The sequence below is a fragment of the Hyaena hyaena genome, unplaced genomic scaffold (assembly GCF_003009895.1).
Source record: "Hyaena hyaena isolate Hyena2069 unplaced genomic scaffold, ASM300989v1 scaffold_602, whole genome shotgun sequence".
Taxonomy (NCBI): Eukaryota; Metazoa; Chordata; class Mammalia; order Carnivora; family Hyaenidae; genus Hyaena; species Hyaena hyaena.
In genome coordinates, this window is record NW_024081229.1 from 620,361 (window position 1) to 635,651 (window position 15,291).

Genomic DNA, 15,291 nt, shown 5'->3' on the forward strand with positions numbered 1-15,291 from the left:
TTTTTAAATTTTTTTTTAGTGTTTTATTTATTTCTAGGAGAGAGAGAGAGACAGCGTGAACAGGGGAGGGTCAGAGAGAGAGGGAGTCACAGACTGAAACAGGCTCCAGGCTCTGAGCTGTCAGCACAGAGCCCGACGCGGGGCTCAAACCCACGAACCGCGAGGTCATGACCCAAGCGAAAGTCGGACGCTTAACCGACTAAGCCACCCAGGCGCCCCTCTTAGTAACATTTTCTTTTCTCCAGCTTACTTCATTGTAAGATGATAGTATCTAACACATAGCATACAAGATATGTGGTACTTGACTGTTTACGTTATCAGTAAGGCTTCCAGTCAACAATAGGCTATTAGTAGTTAACGTTTTTAGGGAGTCAAAAGTTAGAAGCAGATTTTTGGCTGCATGGGGGTCAGTGCCCTTAAACCCATGTTGTTCAAGGGTCCACTGTGTTTACATTTTTCCTAGAACTAAGTCTACCAAGTCATTTATCTAATTTTCAGCAAATCCTCTGCCAGGGAGGCATTTCTGCAGAGCCCTGAGATAGAGCCAGATTGTTTCCATTCTGATGAATCGCTTTCGTGGGGATGAAATGTGGAGACTCTGGGAGCAGGTCCAGGTGCCATGTCTCCTGCATTTATTCTCTTGAAAGATAAGCAGGGATTCCCCAGGTAGACTGAGGGCCTGCAAACAGAGGGGAGACACATACACAGGCTGTAACAGACCTGGAAGAGCATGGTTCCTTGGGAAGATAGAAGCATTTGGACTTGGCTGGAGTACACTGATAAGAATTGCCTTTGAGAAAGAATACTCAAGTGGTAATGAGAAGGTTGGAGTGGCCTGAGGCAGGGGAGATTGTCTAGTTTGCTAAATTGGCTTTGCCAACAAACACTATTTCTCATAGCCCTGAAGGGAGGGAGGTCCAAGATAATGATGGTGGATTTCTTCCAGGTTTCCTCCTATAGCGGAGAGCAGGCTCTAGTCTCTTTCTCTTCTTATGTGGCCACTAATTCCATCATTCCTCTACTTTCGTGACCTCACTGAAACCTAGTTACTTCCCAAAGGCCACACCACCTAACACCGTCCCAGTGGGTGTTAGGGTTTCATCCTGTGGGTTTTGTGGGGGGAACACAAACATGCCGACTAGAACAGAGAGCAGTTTGGTGGTCCTTGTGGTCATCTAGGCAAGAGGAATAATGAGGGCCCAGACTAAACTACTAAGGGAGTGACAGTGGAAACGGAGGGGATGCAGCAGATGTGAAAGATGTCGGGGAGGTGGAACGCACAGATTTCAGCCGGATCGGAGGGTGTGGCAGAGAGAAGGGAGTCAAGGGTGTCACTTGGACAGTTCTGGGTGGCTGTGTTCATCGAGACAGGGATTTGAGAGAAGCAGATCCTTTGTGGGTATGGAAGTGACGAGGGCAGGAGGAGATAATGGATAATGAGTCTGGGAGACGGCCGGGCGGGATGTTGTGGGGACAGGTCCCTGAGACAGCTGGTCAGGCACTCAGGACGAAGTCTGCACTGGGCGTGGGGATCTGGGAGTCATGGTGGGAAGCTCTAAATTGGGATGGTGACAGATTGGGCATCGTTCAAGGATGCAGCCCTGGAACACCACCACTAAGTGTTGTTGGTAAAGGGTAAGGCAGAGAAAGACCTGAGGGAAAATGCCCAGGGGGAATTCCCTAGCTCTCTGGCTCAAGGAAGTAAGTCTAATTCAGATTAAAGTTACACAGTTTTTTCTCTTCCTAAAATTCCTTGGGTTAAGGCACAATGAAGAGTCTGTCCAAACTGCTAGACTTGAGGGACACCTGGGTGGCTTAGTCGGTTAAGCGTCCGACTTTCGCTTAGGTCATGATCTCGCGGTTCGTGGGTTCGAGCCCCGCGTCGGGCTCTGTGCTGACTGCCAGCTCAGAGCCTGGAGCCTATTTCAGAGTCTGTGTCTCCCTCTCTCTCTGACCCTCCCCTGTTCATGCTGTCTCTCTCTCTCTCCTAGAAATAAATTAAAAAAAAAAAAAAAAGTTTAAGAGTTATAAAAAAAACCAAACAAACTACTAGACTCGATTTAGCCTTGGTCCACCTTTAGAATATACCTAAGTTAATCTTATATTTAGTGCATGTTGAAGTAGGGTTAAAAAGAACAAGGTGGAGTGGTCGTTACAATGAGTCCATAATTGAAAATATTTTTAAAAACCACACGTACTTATTAGGTGATAGGTCTAAAGCTGATTTCATTCCCTTCCCGCTCCAAACCGTTTCCTCCTCCTGTTTTTCTGGTGGTGATAATGGCATCACCACTTAGAGGCAGTCGGCCAGGAGGGAACCCAGGGTGTCGCCCTCCGGTCCTCCCTTCCCGTCCTCCACCCGCCGTCTCCGGGTAATCATCGATTCCGGTTTCTTACCAGCTTAGGAGGCCTACCCATCTCACCACTTCCCTGTGGCCACCAGTAGGGCCCACCGTCACCCCCTCAGCCCATCAGTACGCTGCCAAGACCCTCCCAAGCCTGGCCTCACCTGCCTCGGCCTCATCACACTGCTTCCTTCCTCCCACCCCACCCCCCAGGGAGCCTGAGCTCTTATTCGCAGAGGCCCTCGTTCTCCTCTCCTCAGAACGGGATGTTCTGACTCCCGTTTATTCGCTTAATTTTTTTTTTTAAAGTAAGCTTTATGCCCAGCATGGGACTTGAACTCATGACCCGGAGATCACGAGTAGCATGCTCTACTGACTGAGTCATCCAGGCGCCCCTGTTTGCTTGCTTTAAAAGATATGTGTATTTTACAAGTCTCGGTTTAAACATCCCTCCGTGTAAGAGAAAACTCAAGTTTTTCCTGCCTTCACCCAGGACAGGTCAGTGCCACTGCCTTCCGCTCCTCAGGCCGCCAGTGCATATCTGTCTCACTGCTCTCCATGCACCGTTTATAAAGACAGAGGTCTAATTTGTAATCCCAAATATTTAAGCAGGATAGTAACAGAAAAGGGTAAATAAGGAGTTAATGAGGAAGTTCCGAGGCCAAGTCAGAAGCTGGAAGAAACTGGAGCGAGGCCCCAGCCTCCGTGGACGTGGACGGCAGCTGCTGAGTGCAGGCCGGCTTCCCCGTTACCCTGTACGGACGCTAGCCCACCCGGACCCGTGGGGAAGCCACAGCCCCCTGCCCCATCTGTCCCTGGGGGGCTTGTCACTCTTTAGATTCCAGTTCACTTGACTGCCTCGCAGCTCAGTGTTCTGGCAGGTTGTAGATTGTCTGGCTTGTAACAGAGGTGACATCTTGTCCGTGTAGCCTACGCAGAGACGGAAGTGTAGCCCCTCAGATGAGCCCCAGGCTTTTATGTGCTTCTTTTAAGGACAAGCACTACTAACTCTTCAATAATCATCTCTCTGTTGTTTATCCCTTCACTGGAATCCATTTCTTCGTCGGATGTTCTTGTAAGTGGATGTCCTTGATGCCAGAAGTAACCATTCAGCCCTGAAATCTATATTGATCCTTAGTATTCTATGCTCCTACATACTGAATTTTCGTGGCAGCACGGCCAAACGGGATGGAAGATATGCTTGGGGTGTTATGAGTTTCTCTGTGTAGGATCAGAAAAAATATATCTGTTCTCTCTTTTTTCTGCCCTAGTCGTTCATGAGCTTGTCTTCTTATGCAGTGATTATAATACCCCTTTAAAAGAAAACGAAATGCTTTTTCTGAATGAATTGATGAGTGAACTGTAGGGTAAAAGAATTAAGTGACGACCAAGTTAGGGAGAACTGCTGTGCTCTCCAGCTCCTGACGGGATTGCCGTCAGATGCTGTGGAGGGCGGACGAGCCATGGCCTCTTCAAGAGGGGGCTGCCTGGAGGCTGGCGGTGCAGCAGAGCCCACTCACCCCCACCCCCAGGAGGGCAGGGGTGAGGCCCTGCCCAGAAGGGCTCCTGCTTCCAGAGGACCTCTTCTTCCGCTGCCCTTTGTAGATGTCACAGCGCCCGCACCCCAGGGACCAGCTCCAGGATTCTCCTTAAACACTACAAAACAGTCTATGCCCATTTTCTGGGGAAGAATCTGGCAGATTATAATTCAAGTGGCTCCTGTAATGGGAGGGATTAACCAGCACAGAATGCATATGCTTTTGAGTGGAAAGCTGAGTAATGTGTTTCTCTTTCAGGATGTTTTTACTGTTAGTGTTGGAAATCTGCCCCCTAAGGCTAAGGTCCTCATCAAAATTACCTACATCACCGAACTCAGCATCCAAGGCACCAGGGCTGTCTTCTCCATGCCGGCCACCGTGGCTCCCTGGCAACAGGACAGAGCTTTGAATGAAAACAGTCAGGTTTGTATGCTTAAGAAAGATTTTAAAAAGCTTTTTTGGTGATTTATTCATAGGGAAGAAAAAATATCTAAAATAATCTAGTCTACCTGACGCAAAATCAGTTTTCCTGACATTTCTGCGTTTAGATACGTGTAATGTTTGTAAAATGAAAAGAATAAAGACATAGTTCTGCTCAATGGGTGTCGTATTTTTATTCTGTTCAGTCACCTAAAAAACTTTTGTGTCTCTACTACGTGTTCATTATGAAGAATTTAGAGAACATAAAGAATGCAAAGAAACCAAAGAGGAAAATTTAAACAATCCTTAATTCTGTTGCCAGAGATAGTAGCCCAGAGCTACTGGTTAACACTTTGTTTTTATTTAGTACGTATTTGTTTAAATTGTGTTTATATGGGTATGTGTATATGCACGTATAGGTATGTAGCTATGTGTGTGCATATACACACATATAGACATGTGTATAGTTGAAAATCTCTATTAAAATGGCCATAAACTGTCCCCAATATCAGTTGCATTTTAGAAGTTACTGTTTTCCATGACCAAGTGTTCTGTGTCTTGCTACTCAAATGTGAGACCAGCTGTCTGGTTGCTGCTGTGGGTTGTGGCCGTGGTGACATTGCATTCAGCTTAGAGGTCTCATTGTGAAACTTAGTATATACTTAGTTATATATATATTTTTTTCTTTTAACAGGATACAGTAGAGAAGATTTGTGTAAGGGAAATAGGAACAAAGCAAAGGTTAGTACCCAAAATATAAAACCCTACCAGTTATCCAATGGACTGGCTTTACATTTTCACTTAAAATTAAATATACATATAATTATATAAAATAACTACATGTAGTTGTTTAATATTTAAGATTATAGACTCAGACAACTTTCGCTTCTTTTTTGGTAGCTTCTCTTTGAGTATGTCCATTGAGATGCCGTATGTGATTGAATTCATTTCTAGTGATACACATGAACTGAGACAAAAGGTTGGTAAATCTTTAGTTTTTCTTTCCTTTTCTTTTCTTTCTTTCTTTCTTTCCTTCTTTCTTTCTTTCTTTCCTTCTTTCTTTCTTTCTTTCTTTCTTTCTTTTTTTTTTTGAGACAGAGGGAGGCAGAGCACGAGTAGGGCAGGGTCAGAGAGAGAGGGAGACACAGAATCTGAAACAGGCTCCAGGCACTGAGCTGTCAGCACAGAGCCCCACGTGGGGCTCGAACCCACAAACTGTGAGATCATGACCTGAGCTGAAGTCGGATCCTTAACCAACTGAGCCCCCCAAGAACCCCTCTCTGGTTTTTATTTAAGAGCTCTTATTTTAACATTAGTTTTATTATATCAAGGCAATACACGCACATGGTTTAATAAGTTACATCATAATAATGCTAACAACAGCTTCTAACAACAGCAGCACGCCAGATCTGCCCTGCCTCTTCCAGACCAGCCTCCAGAGGCCGTGAACCACTTTAAACACCCTGCGTCCTTCCTGCTGGCCTCGAGAGTTGCGAAGGATAATTTTTTACTGCTTGTTCTTGATGCATCTATTTCAAAAGTATTTTTTGGTTTCTTATTGTGGTAGATAAAAATCTAATTATTTTACCTGCCCACTACCCTCAGTCACACGTAGATTAAAACTCCTCGCGGGGCGCCTGGGTGGCTTAGTCGGTTAAGTGTCCGACTTTCGCTTAGGTCATGATCTCGCGGTTCGTGTGTTCGAGCCCCGCGTCGGGCTCTGTGCTGACTGCCAGCTCAGAGCCTGGAGCCTATTTCGGAGTCTGTATCTCCCTCTCTCTCTGACCCCCCCCGCTCACGCTGTCTCTCTCTCTCCTAGAAATAAATAAAAATATTAAAAAAAAAAAAAAAAACTCCTCGGAATACTGTTGTTCACCACTCAGTGCTCCCAGTAATTGAGTTAATGTTTTCCCCTAAGACCCCCTGTCCGTCTCTCGGCGGCCGCCCAGCCTGGTCACCGCAGGCCAGGGCTTGTCCTAGGGCCTTTCTTTTATGATTCTCCTCTGCAGGGCTTTTCTTCTTTATCGTCTTCCTTGTGTTAGTCCATCCATTTGCCAGAGCACAGCCTCCATTAACTTCCTGAGTCAGAGTGCGTGGGCAGTGCCTGAAGCTCTCCTCACCCCACGTGTTAATGTTGACCATTTGTTGAGGCATTTAGTCTCAGGCTGAAAATCGTCCTCTCTCAAAGTACTGAAAACCTTATTTTCTAGCTTCTAGTGTTACTTCTTTTTTTTTTTTTTTTAATGTTTTATTTATTTCTAGGAGAGAGAGAGAGAGAGACAGCGTGAGCAGGGGAGGGTCAGAGAGAGAGGGAGTCACAGACTGAAACAGACTCCAGGCTCTGAGCTGGCAGTCAGCACAGAGCCCGACGCGGGGCTCGAACCCACGAACCGCGAGATCACGACCTAAGCGAAAGTCGGACGCTTAACCGACTAAGCCACCCAGGCGCCCCTCTAGTGTTACTTCTGAGAACTTAAGTGCTATTCTTATCCCCCGTTCCTTGTATGTAATCTGTTTCATTTTAAATTCTACAAGAATTTCAGATCTTTTTATCCCTGGTGTTCTGAAATTTCATAAGAAGGTGACATTCATTCATTGTATGTAACTTGTAGCCTTTAGTGCTGGGAAATTTTGTTATATTAAAAAAATAAGTTGTCCCTCTTTCCTTTACCTTTTGCATTGCCTTTCAATCAGGTGTCCCCTGGATTGAACCTCTTGTTTTCTTTTTTTTTTTTTCTCCTGTTGAACATTGTATTGTTTTCTTGTGCTACTTTCTGAGTGATTTTCTCAATTTTAAATTCCAACCATTCTACTGAAATTTTTATTTTAGTTCTAATATTTTTAATTTGCAAGAGCTCTTTTCTGCTCTGTAAATATTCCTTTTGGTGGGTCCCTGAGTGGCTCAGTCGGTTGAGTGTCCAACTCTTGATTTTGGCTCAGGTCATGATCCTGGGGTCGTGAGAGTGAGCCCCACATCAGGCTCTGCACTAAGCATGGAGCCTGCTTGGAATTCTCTCTCTCCCTCTGCCTCTCTCCCATGCTCGTGTTCTCTCTCTAAAATATAGACAGACAGATAGATAGATACATAGATAGATAAAATTCCTTTTTTATAGCATCTTTTTGTGTTTCGTGAATGCATTACCTCTCTTGTCTCTCTGAAAATACATTTTTCTTCTCCTCCCTGTGTTGTGTCCTTTTCCTTTGAGTTCCTTTCTTCTTCTGGCTTTTGCTCTTTGTTCTCTCTATTTTGTGTGAGAGGCCTTTCCTCAAATGCCTGGGTGACCCCTCTGTGTTCGTGTCTCACTGAGACACACAGAATGCTAGTTAGATGCTGTGAGGTGGGGCAAGTGGAAGGGGGGCCCTGGCAGCTGGCTGGCTGTTTGATGGTGGGTCTCATGGTAGTGTTTTAGCCTTTCTGTGGCTGTTCAGAACACCTCTAGGGCACTCATAAAGTATGACTGGGGAGAGTAACTGAGGGACCCACACTTTAGGATGCCAAGTTTCACTTCCTTTCCCAGTTTGCAGCGCTGCACGCCTCTGCTTCGGTGTACCTAGGATTCCTGAATGTAGATGCCATTTGCTTGAATTTCTCTAAGTAAAGAATCTTCAATTTCCTTTATTGAGAGAACAGGACGCTAGCTATTCATGCTAGATGCTTGGCTACTTAGAGCAGGGAGGGGGTCTGCACCAAGGCAACTTTGTGCATAGTCTACTCGCTAGCACTGCTGTTTTCTGCAGTTACCTCCAAGGTGTGAACCTTTCTGGGTTGCTGCAGTCCTCCACCGGACCTGGATACTAGCTTCTTCCACTCTCTGTCAGCTTCCACCACACCTCTGTCAACCTACCATCTTCTTAAAATTTGTTGACATCTCTCATCTGCGATTGTCTTTGTTGCTATTTTTAATATCTTTAAGGGTTTATACCCTCTAATTGATTCCCTCTTACGGTAGGGAGTTTCAGGATTTTATTAGAAAGTGAAGATAAACACTTGCATTTAGTCTTCCTGAACAAGAAGCCCTTTGCGTCAGATAGCTTTTGCTGTGAAACAATCTCAAAACTTTATGGTTTAAAACAATAACATTTGTTACTTATCACAGTTTTGTGAATTGATTGGGAAGTTCTAATGGGCTGCACTGGTTTGGCTGGGACAAGATGGTCTAGAGTGGCCTTACCCTAATGCCTGGCTATTGGCCTGGTGTCCTTGGGGGTGATGACCACCTGTCTCTCTTCATCCATCAGGTTAGCTCAGCTTCATTCACATGGTAGTGGAAGAATTCTCAGTAGCAATGGGAGACGGCAAGCCCTGCTGCACAAGCATTTTCCGAGCCCCTTGCATCACATCTGTCAATATCCCATTGACCAAAGCAGGTCACACTGGCCAACTTTGGATTCAGAGGCAGAGCAATAGAGGCCACTGCCTGACAAGAAGAGCTGCAAACTCACATTGCAAAGGGGCGAGCACACAGGAATGGAAAAGCTTTGCAGCCATTTCATGATCTATCACATTGCCTTTATTGTTTTAAAGCATATCATCCATATTTTCAAAATGTACTCTCTATTTATGAAAAATTAATTTAAGAATTAGTCATGATTAGGGGCGCCTGGCTTAGTCAGTTAAGCGTCCGACTTTCGCTTAGGTCATGATCTCGCGGTTCCTGGGTTCGAGCCCCGCATTGGGCTCTGTGCTGACTGCCAGCTCAGAGCCTGGAGCCTGTTTTGATCTGTGACTCCCTCTCTCTCTGACCCTCCCCTGCTCACGCTGTCTCTCTCTCTCTCTCCTAGAAATAAATAAAACATTAAAAAAAAAAAAGAATTAGTCATGATTATAAGATTGTTATTGAATTTTCTATTTTTACTATTTGAAGGTATGATTATCTAGTATACTTTCTGCTATATCCAGATGGTTCTAACTGAATACGTAGACCTATAGCCTTTGGATCCAGGATTTGAGACTGTCTTAAATTTATCTAATTTTGACTGTGTGCATGAACCTTAGAATTTCAGGATGGTGACTGATATGATAATGGTCAATTCAGTCCTAAAAACTTCATAATTTTGGAATTTGTGACTATAATATTGATTCTTAATGGAGTTACATAAATTATGCAAGGGTTTGCTACCTGACAGGCATTTTCAAGTTGATAATATGGAATTATTCCATTATTTACTTTGTTGTCATTGTTGTTTGTTTTGCAGAGTACAGACTGCAAAGCTGTAATTAGCACCATGGACGGTAGCTCCTTAGACAGCAATGGATTCTCCCTTCATATCGGTTTGTCTGATGCGTATCTCCCAAGAATGTGGGTTGAAAAACATCCAGAAAAAGAAAGTGAGGTATAGTCCTTCTTCTACTTAAAAATGAGAGACACTATTAAAAACAATATTTCAAATACATTATTTTAATTTGGAAATTACTGATAGTTCTGAAAAACTAGCATTACAAAATGAATGCACACCATTCCAAGATTTTACAGCTAAAAATACTTATGGAATCAGGCTTGACAAACTTCTGAGGTTTCAACCAAGTCCCTCATGTGGCATGTTTCTTTGTAATGACTTTAGTTTTTACCTTAATCCTCACCAAAAACAAAAAATGCCTTCAGACATTACATTGTTAGTCTGTATATTTTTATAGTTTTTAAATACTGATATTGTAAAAACAGATACATAATTATTTATGGCCATAAGTCCATTTGTGTCCCTATGACAAAAAATCTCTTCTTATTAGAATAAAAATTGAGAATGATATCAGCAAGATGTCCCAAGATGTCCTTCATATGTATCCCCCCCAACAACAATTATTTGGCATCTGTTCATGGACAGAGTACTGTTTGGGGGCTTTGGGATCCAGTTAGGAGATTGGGAAACACCAGTACTGCTCAAGAGCAACAACTGTTTGGAGAAGCCAGGCTTACACACAGGAAGCTGAGTTGCTGACCATGGTCCTGGCTTCAGGCACCGTCTGTGCCGCCAGATATCCTGAAAGCACCCTGTACTTGGCTCCAGCCTCCTCACAGTCATAATCTGCAAGCAGACCTGTGAGTCCAGGGACACTTCCATGTATAACCTGGAAGATTCTGAAAAGGGCCTATTCTCAGCTCTAACAGCAGTCTGCAAGTGGTCCTGTTGCAGACGACCTCTTGGATATTCATGTCTGTACCTCCGGAGATCCATAAAGGGCTCTCTACTTTGCTTCAGCCCCTCCAGCCACGGGAGGGTCAGTCTACCCAGAGACCCCATGAGACACATCCATCCGCACCTTCAGAGCCAAGTCTGAAGATCTCAGTCATGGCTGTGGAAACTGAAATGGTTCTGGGGCTTGGTTCCCGCCCCTCTCAACTGTAGTCCAGGGCCAATCTTGCCTACCCAGGACTCATCCTGCAACTAGGCAGGAGTATTTCCAGGGACCCAGTAGAGGCTACACCCATCCATATACCTGGTAATAGGTCTGATGACTGAGAACCTGTGGACTATGAAGTGGATTCTCATCGCAGGCTACCCTACTGAACAGGTTCTGAGGCAGACCCATCCATCCAGGGACCAGAAATGATCCACATGTGTTCAGCCCCCTGGTAACAAGCCCCCTGCAGACCACACCACAGACCTAGCAACAGCCTCGAAATTGACTCCACTTCTGCACAATTGTGATTCCAGAGGTAATCCCATCAGTCAGGGAACCAACAGAAGAAGGTCTTTACCTGCGAAACTAGTCTGTAAACATAAAGAAGCGTTTGTTCCTTCAGATGAACAGATACCAGTGCAAAGTTATGTAGCTCATGAAGAATCAGGCAAACATGACACCACCAACGAAAACTAATAAGGCTCCTGTAATTGACCCCAAAGAAATGGAGATCTATGATTTGCCTGACAACAAACTCAAAATAATCATCTTAAGACAACTCCATGCAATACAAGGGAACACAGATAAACAACTAAACAAAATCAGAAAAACAACACATGAACAAAATGAGAAGTTTAGTAAAGAAATAGAAACCGTAAAAAAGAACCAAACAGAAAGTCTGGAGCTAAAGAATACAATGACAGACTAAAAAATTCAAGACAGAGCTTCAACAACTGACTTAGTCATGCAGAAGAAAGAATCAATGAACATGAAGACAGATCATTTGAAATTAAAGGAATAAAAAGAAAATGAAAAGAGTGAAAAAAACCCACATGAATTATGGAACACCATCAAGCAGGTGAATGTTTGCATCATGGGCATCCCAGGAAAGGAAAGGAAGGGTGGAAAGATTATTTAAAGAATTAATAGCTAAAATCTTCCCAAATCTTGGGAGAGTGATGGACATCCAGGTGCAGGCAGCTCTGGATGACCCCAAGCAAGATCAATTGAAAGAAGATTACTCTAAAACACGTTATAATTAAAACATTAAAAATCAAGGACAAGGAGAGACTTTTTTTTTTAATGCTTTTTATTCTTAAGAGAGACAGAGACAGAGCATGAGTGGGGGAGGGCCACAGAGATAGGGAGGCACAGAATCAGAAGCAGGCTCCAGGCTCTGAGCTGTCAGCACAGAGTCCAATGTGGGACTCAAACCCACGAACCATGAGATCATGACCTGAGCCGAAGTTGGTCACTTTACCAACTGAGCCACCCAGGCGCCCCAAAGAGAGACTTTTGAAAGCAGCAAGAGCAAAATGACTCATCATATACAATATAACCCCCATAGGGCTGTCAGCAGATTTTTCTGCAGAAACCATGAGATCAGTAAGGAGTGGGATGATATATTCAAAGTGTTGAAAGGAAAAACTGCCAACCATGAATACTACTCTTTTGGGTGCCTGGACCCAATTCCAAGGGCAAGTTAGGGGCTTGCCCACATATCACTATACTCTGTAAGTCCAGGTTGTTACCTGTACTTCTGACAAACTAGCTATAAATCAGAGATTCCCACAATCCTTTCCTCAGTTTTTATTAACTTGCTAGAGCAGCTCACAGAACTCAGAGAAACATTTTACTTACTAGATCACCAGTTTATTACAAAAGCATATAACTCAGGCACAGCCAGATGGAAGGTATCCATAGGGCAAAGTCTGGGGAAAGGGTGCAGAGCCTCCATTCCCTCCAGGCATGCCACTTTTCCACATCTCCATGTGTTCACCAATATGGAAGCTCTCTGAAGCCCATGCTTTTGGGTTTTTATGGTAGCTTTTTTACATAGGCATGAATGACAAAAAATTATTGGCCATTGGCAATTGATTGAGTCTCCAGTCTCACTCCCCTTGTAGAAGTCTATGGACAGGATTGAAAGTTCTAACTCTCTGATCATATGTTTGATACTCCTGGCAACCAGCCCTCCTCCATAGGTGGGGTCCAAAACTCACCTCCTTAACATAACAAAGGACACTTTTTATCACTCTTATCACTTGGGAAATTCCAAGGGTTTTGGATTTAAAGAAAATTTTTAATGTTTATTTATTTTTGAGAGACAGAGAGAGAGAGAGTCATAGTGTAAACAGGGAGAGGCAGAGACAGAGCGAGACACAGAATCCAAAGCAGGCTCCAGGCTCAGAGCTGTCAGCACAGAGCCCACCATGGAACTCAAACTCACAAACCATGAGATCACGACCTGAACCGAAGTCAACACTTAATGGACTGAGCCACCCAGGCACTCTGGAAATTCCAAGGGTTTTGGGAGATGTGAGCCAGGAGTAATGGACAAAGACCAAATATATATGAGTTGACCAAATATATATTTCTTATAAATCACAATGTAGCATATAAACCCAGCAAAACTGTCCAGAAATTAAGGAGAGATACATTCCCAAACAAAAGCTAAGGGAATTCATCACCAGTGGACCTGCCTTATGAAAAATGGTAAAAGGAGTTCTTGAAGTGAAAGAATGCTATAGAAAAACAAGCTTCCAATTATGGAATGAATATGTCATGAGAATAAAAGGAACAGCATAGAGAATATAGTCAATGCTATTATAATGGCTTATGGAGACTGATGGTAGCTATGCTTGTGATAAGCATAGCGTAATGTATGAATTTGTCAAATTACTATTTTGTATACCGGAAACTAATGTAACATTATGTGTCAAGTATGTATCAATCAGAAATTTAAAAATGGGGCACCTGGATGGCTCAGCCAGTTAAGTGCCCTTCTCTTGATCTTGTGGTCATGAGATTGAGCACTATATCAGGCTCTGCACTGGGCATGAGGCCTGTTTGGGATTATTTTTCTCCTTCTCCCTCTGCCCCACCCCCTCCCTCAAAAAATTTTCCTTTTTAAAAAATAATTTAAAATTGGGGGTGCCTGGGTGGCTTAATGAGTTAAGCATCCAATTCTTGCTTTTGGCTCAGGTCATGATCTCACAGTTTGTGGGACTGACCTCTGCATCAGGTACCATGCTGTCAGCACAGAGCCTGCTTAGGGTTCTCTCTCTCTCTCTCTCTCTCACCCCCCCCCACCCCACTGCTTGCTCACTCTCCCTCTCTCAAAATAAATAAGCATTTAAAAAATAAAAATAAATAAAAATAAAATAAATTATATGATCCTGTCAATAGATGCAGAAGTGTTTGAAAAATTCAACACCCTTTCATGATGAAAGCTCTGAACAAACGGAGTATAGAAGGTTACCTCAACATAATAAAGACTGTATATGACAAACACAGCTAACATCAGACTCAATGGTGCAAAACTAAGAGCTTTTTCTCTAAAATCAGAAATAAGAATGCCTGCTCTAACCATTCCTATTCAATGCAGTACTGGAAATCCTAGCTAGACCAATTAGGCAAGAAAAAGAATTAAAAAGCATACAAATAAGAAAGGAAAGAGTAAATTTGTCTGTTTGCCAATAACATGATCTCATGTATAGAAACCCTAAAAACTCCACTAAAAAACTGTTAGAACTAATAAATTCAGGAAAGTTGGAGGACACTATAAGAAACCGATAGACCATGAGACACCTGGGTGAAATACTTACGGATAAATTTAACCAAAGGGAGTAAAAGATAGAGACATTAAAAAACTTGAGACACTGGTGAAAGAAATTGAAGAAGACACAAACAAATGGAAACATATTTCATGAATGGAGCCACAAAATACTCTGAATAGCCCAGGCAGTCTTGAGGAAGAAGAATAAAGCTAGAGGCATCATACTTCCTGATTTATACTGCAAAGCAGTAGTAGTCAAAACAGTGTGATCCTGTTATAAAAACAGACACTAAAGTTATGGAACAGAATTGAGAGCCCAGAAGTAAACCCATGCATATTTGTCAACTAACATTTGACAAGGGAGCTAAGAATATTCAATGGGGAAATGATGGCCCTTTGAATAATTGGTGCTGGGAAAACTAGATATCTTCGTGCAAATGAATAAAATTAGGCCACTATATTACACCACTCATAAAAATTAACCCAGAATCGGGACACCTGGGTGGCTCAGTCAGGTAAGTGTGTCTGACTCTTGATTTTGACTCAGGTCATGATCCCAGGGTCATGGTATCAAGCCCTACATCAGGCTACACATCACAGCTACACATCTGTACAAAGAGATCGTGAAAGGAAAAGTCAATCAATGTGGCAGACTTCATTGTTGTCTTATTTTAAGAAATTGCCACAACCACCCCAGCCTTCGGCACCCACCACCCTGGTCAGTCAGCAGCCATCAACATCAAGGCAGGACCCTCAAGCAGCAGCAACAACAAAAACCTTTTATTTTTATTTTTTTTAATGTTTATTTATTTTTGAGAGAGAGATTGTGAGTGGGGGTGGGGCAGAGAGAGAGAATCCCAAGTAGGTTCCATGCTGTCAGTGTGGAGCCCAACACGGGGCTATTGCACATATAATAGACTACAGTATAGTGCAAACATAACTTTTTTTTTCTTTTTTTTTTAGTGCAAACATAACTTTTATGTGTGCTGGGAACCAAAACATTTATTTACCTCACTTTATTGTGATATTTGCTTTATTGTGGTAGTCTGGAACCGAACCCACAATATCTCCAAGGCATGCCTGTACCCA

The 15,291-nt window shown here is 43.3% G+C and overlaps 1 protein-coding gene across 1 annotated transcript in view; it reads left to right on the plus strand.

Annotated features, from left to right (window-relative positions):
• Positions 1–15,291, plus strand: part of PARP4 (poly(ADP-ribose) polymerase family member 4) — an 86,427-nt gene that overhangs the window by 41,599 nt on the left and 29,537 nt on the right. Inside the window, exons 18-21 of the mRNA XM_039256951.1 lie at positions 4,142–4,306; positions 4,998–5,044; positions 5,204–5,282; positions 9,500–9,637. Of these exons, the coding sequence (XP_039112882.1) occupies positions 4,142–4,306; positions 4,998–5,044; positions 5,204–5,282; positions 9,500–9,637 (429 nt within the window). The remainder of the gene's footprint in view (positions 1–4,141; positions 4,307–4,997; positions 5,045–5,203; positions 5,283–9,499; positions 9,638–15,291) is intronic.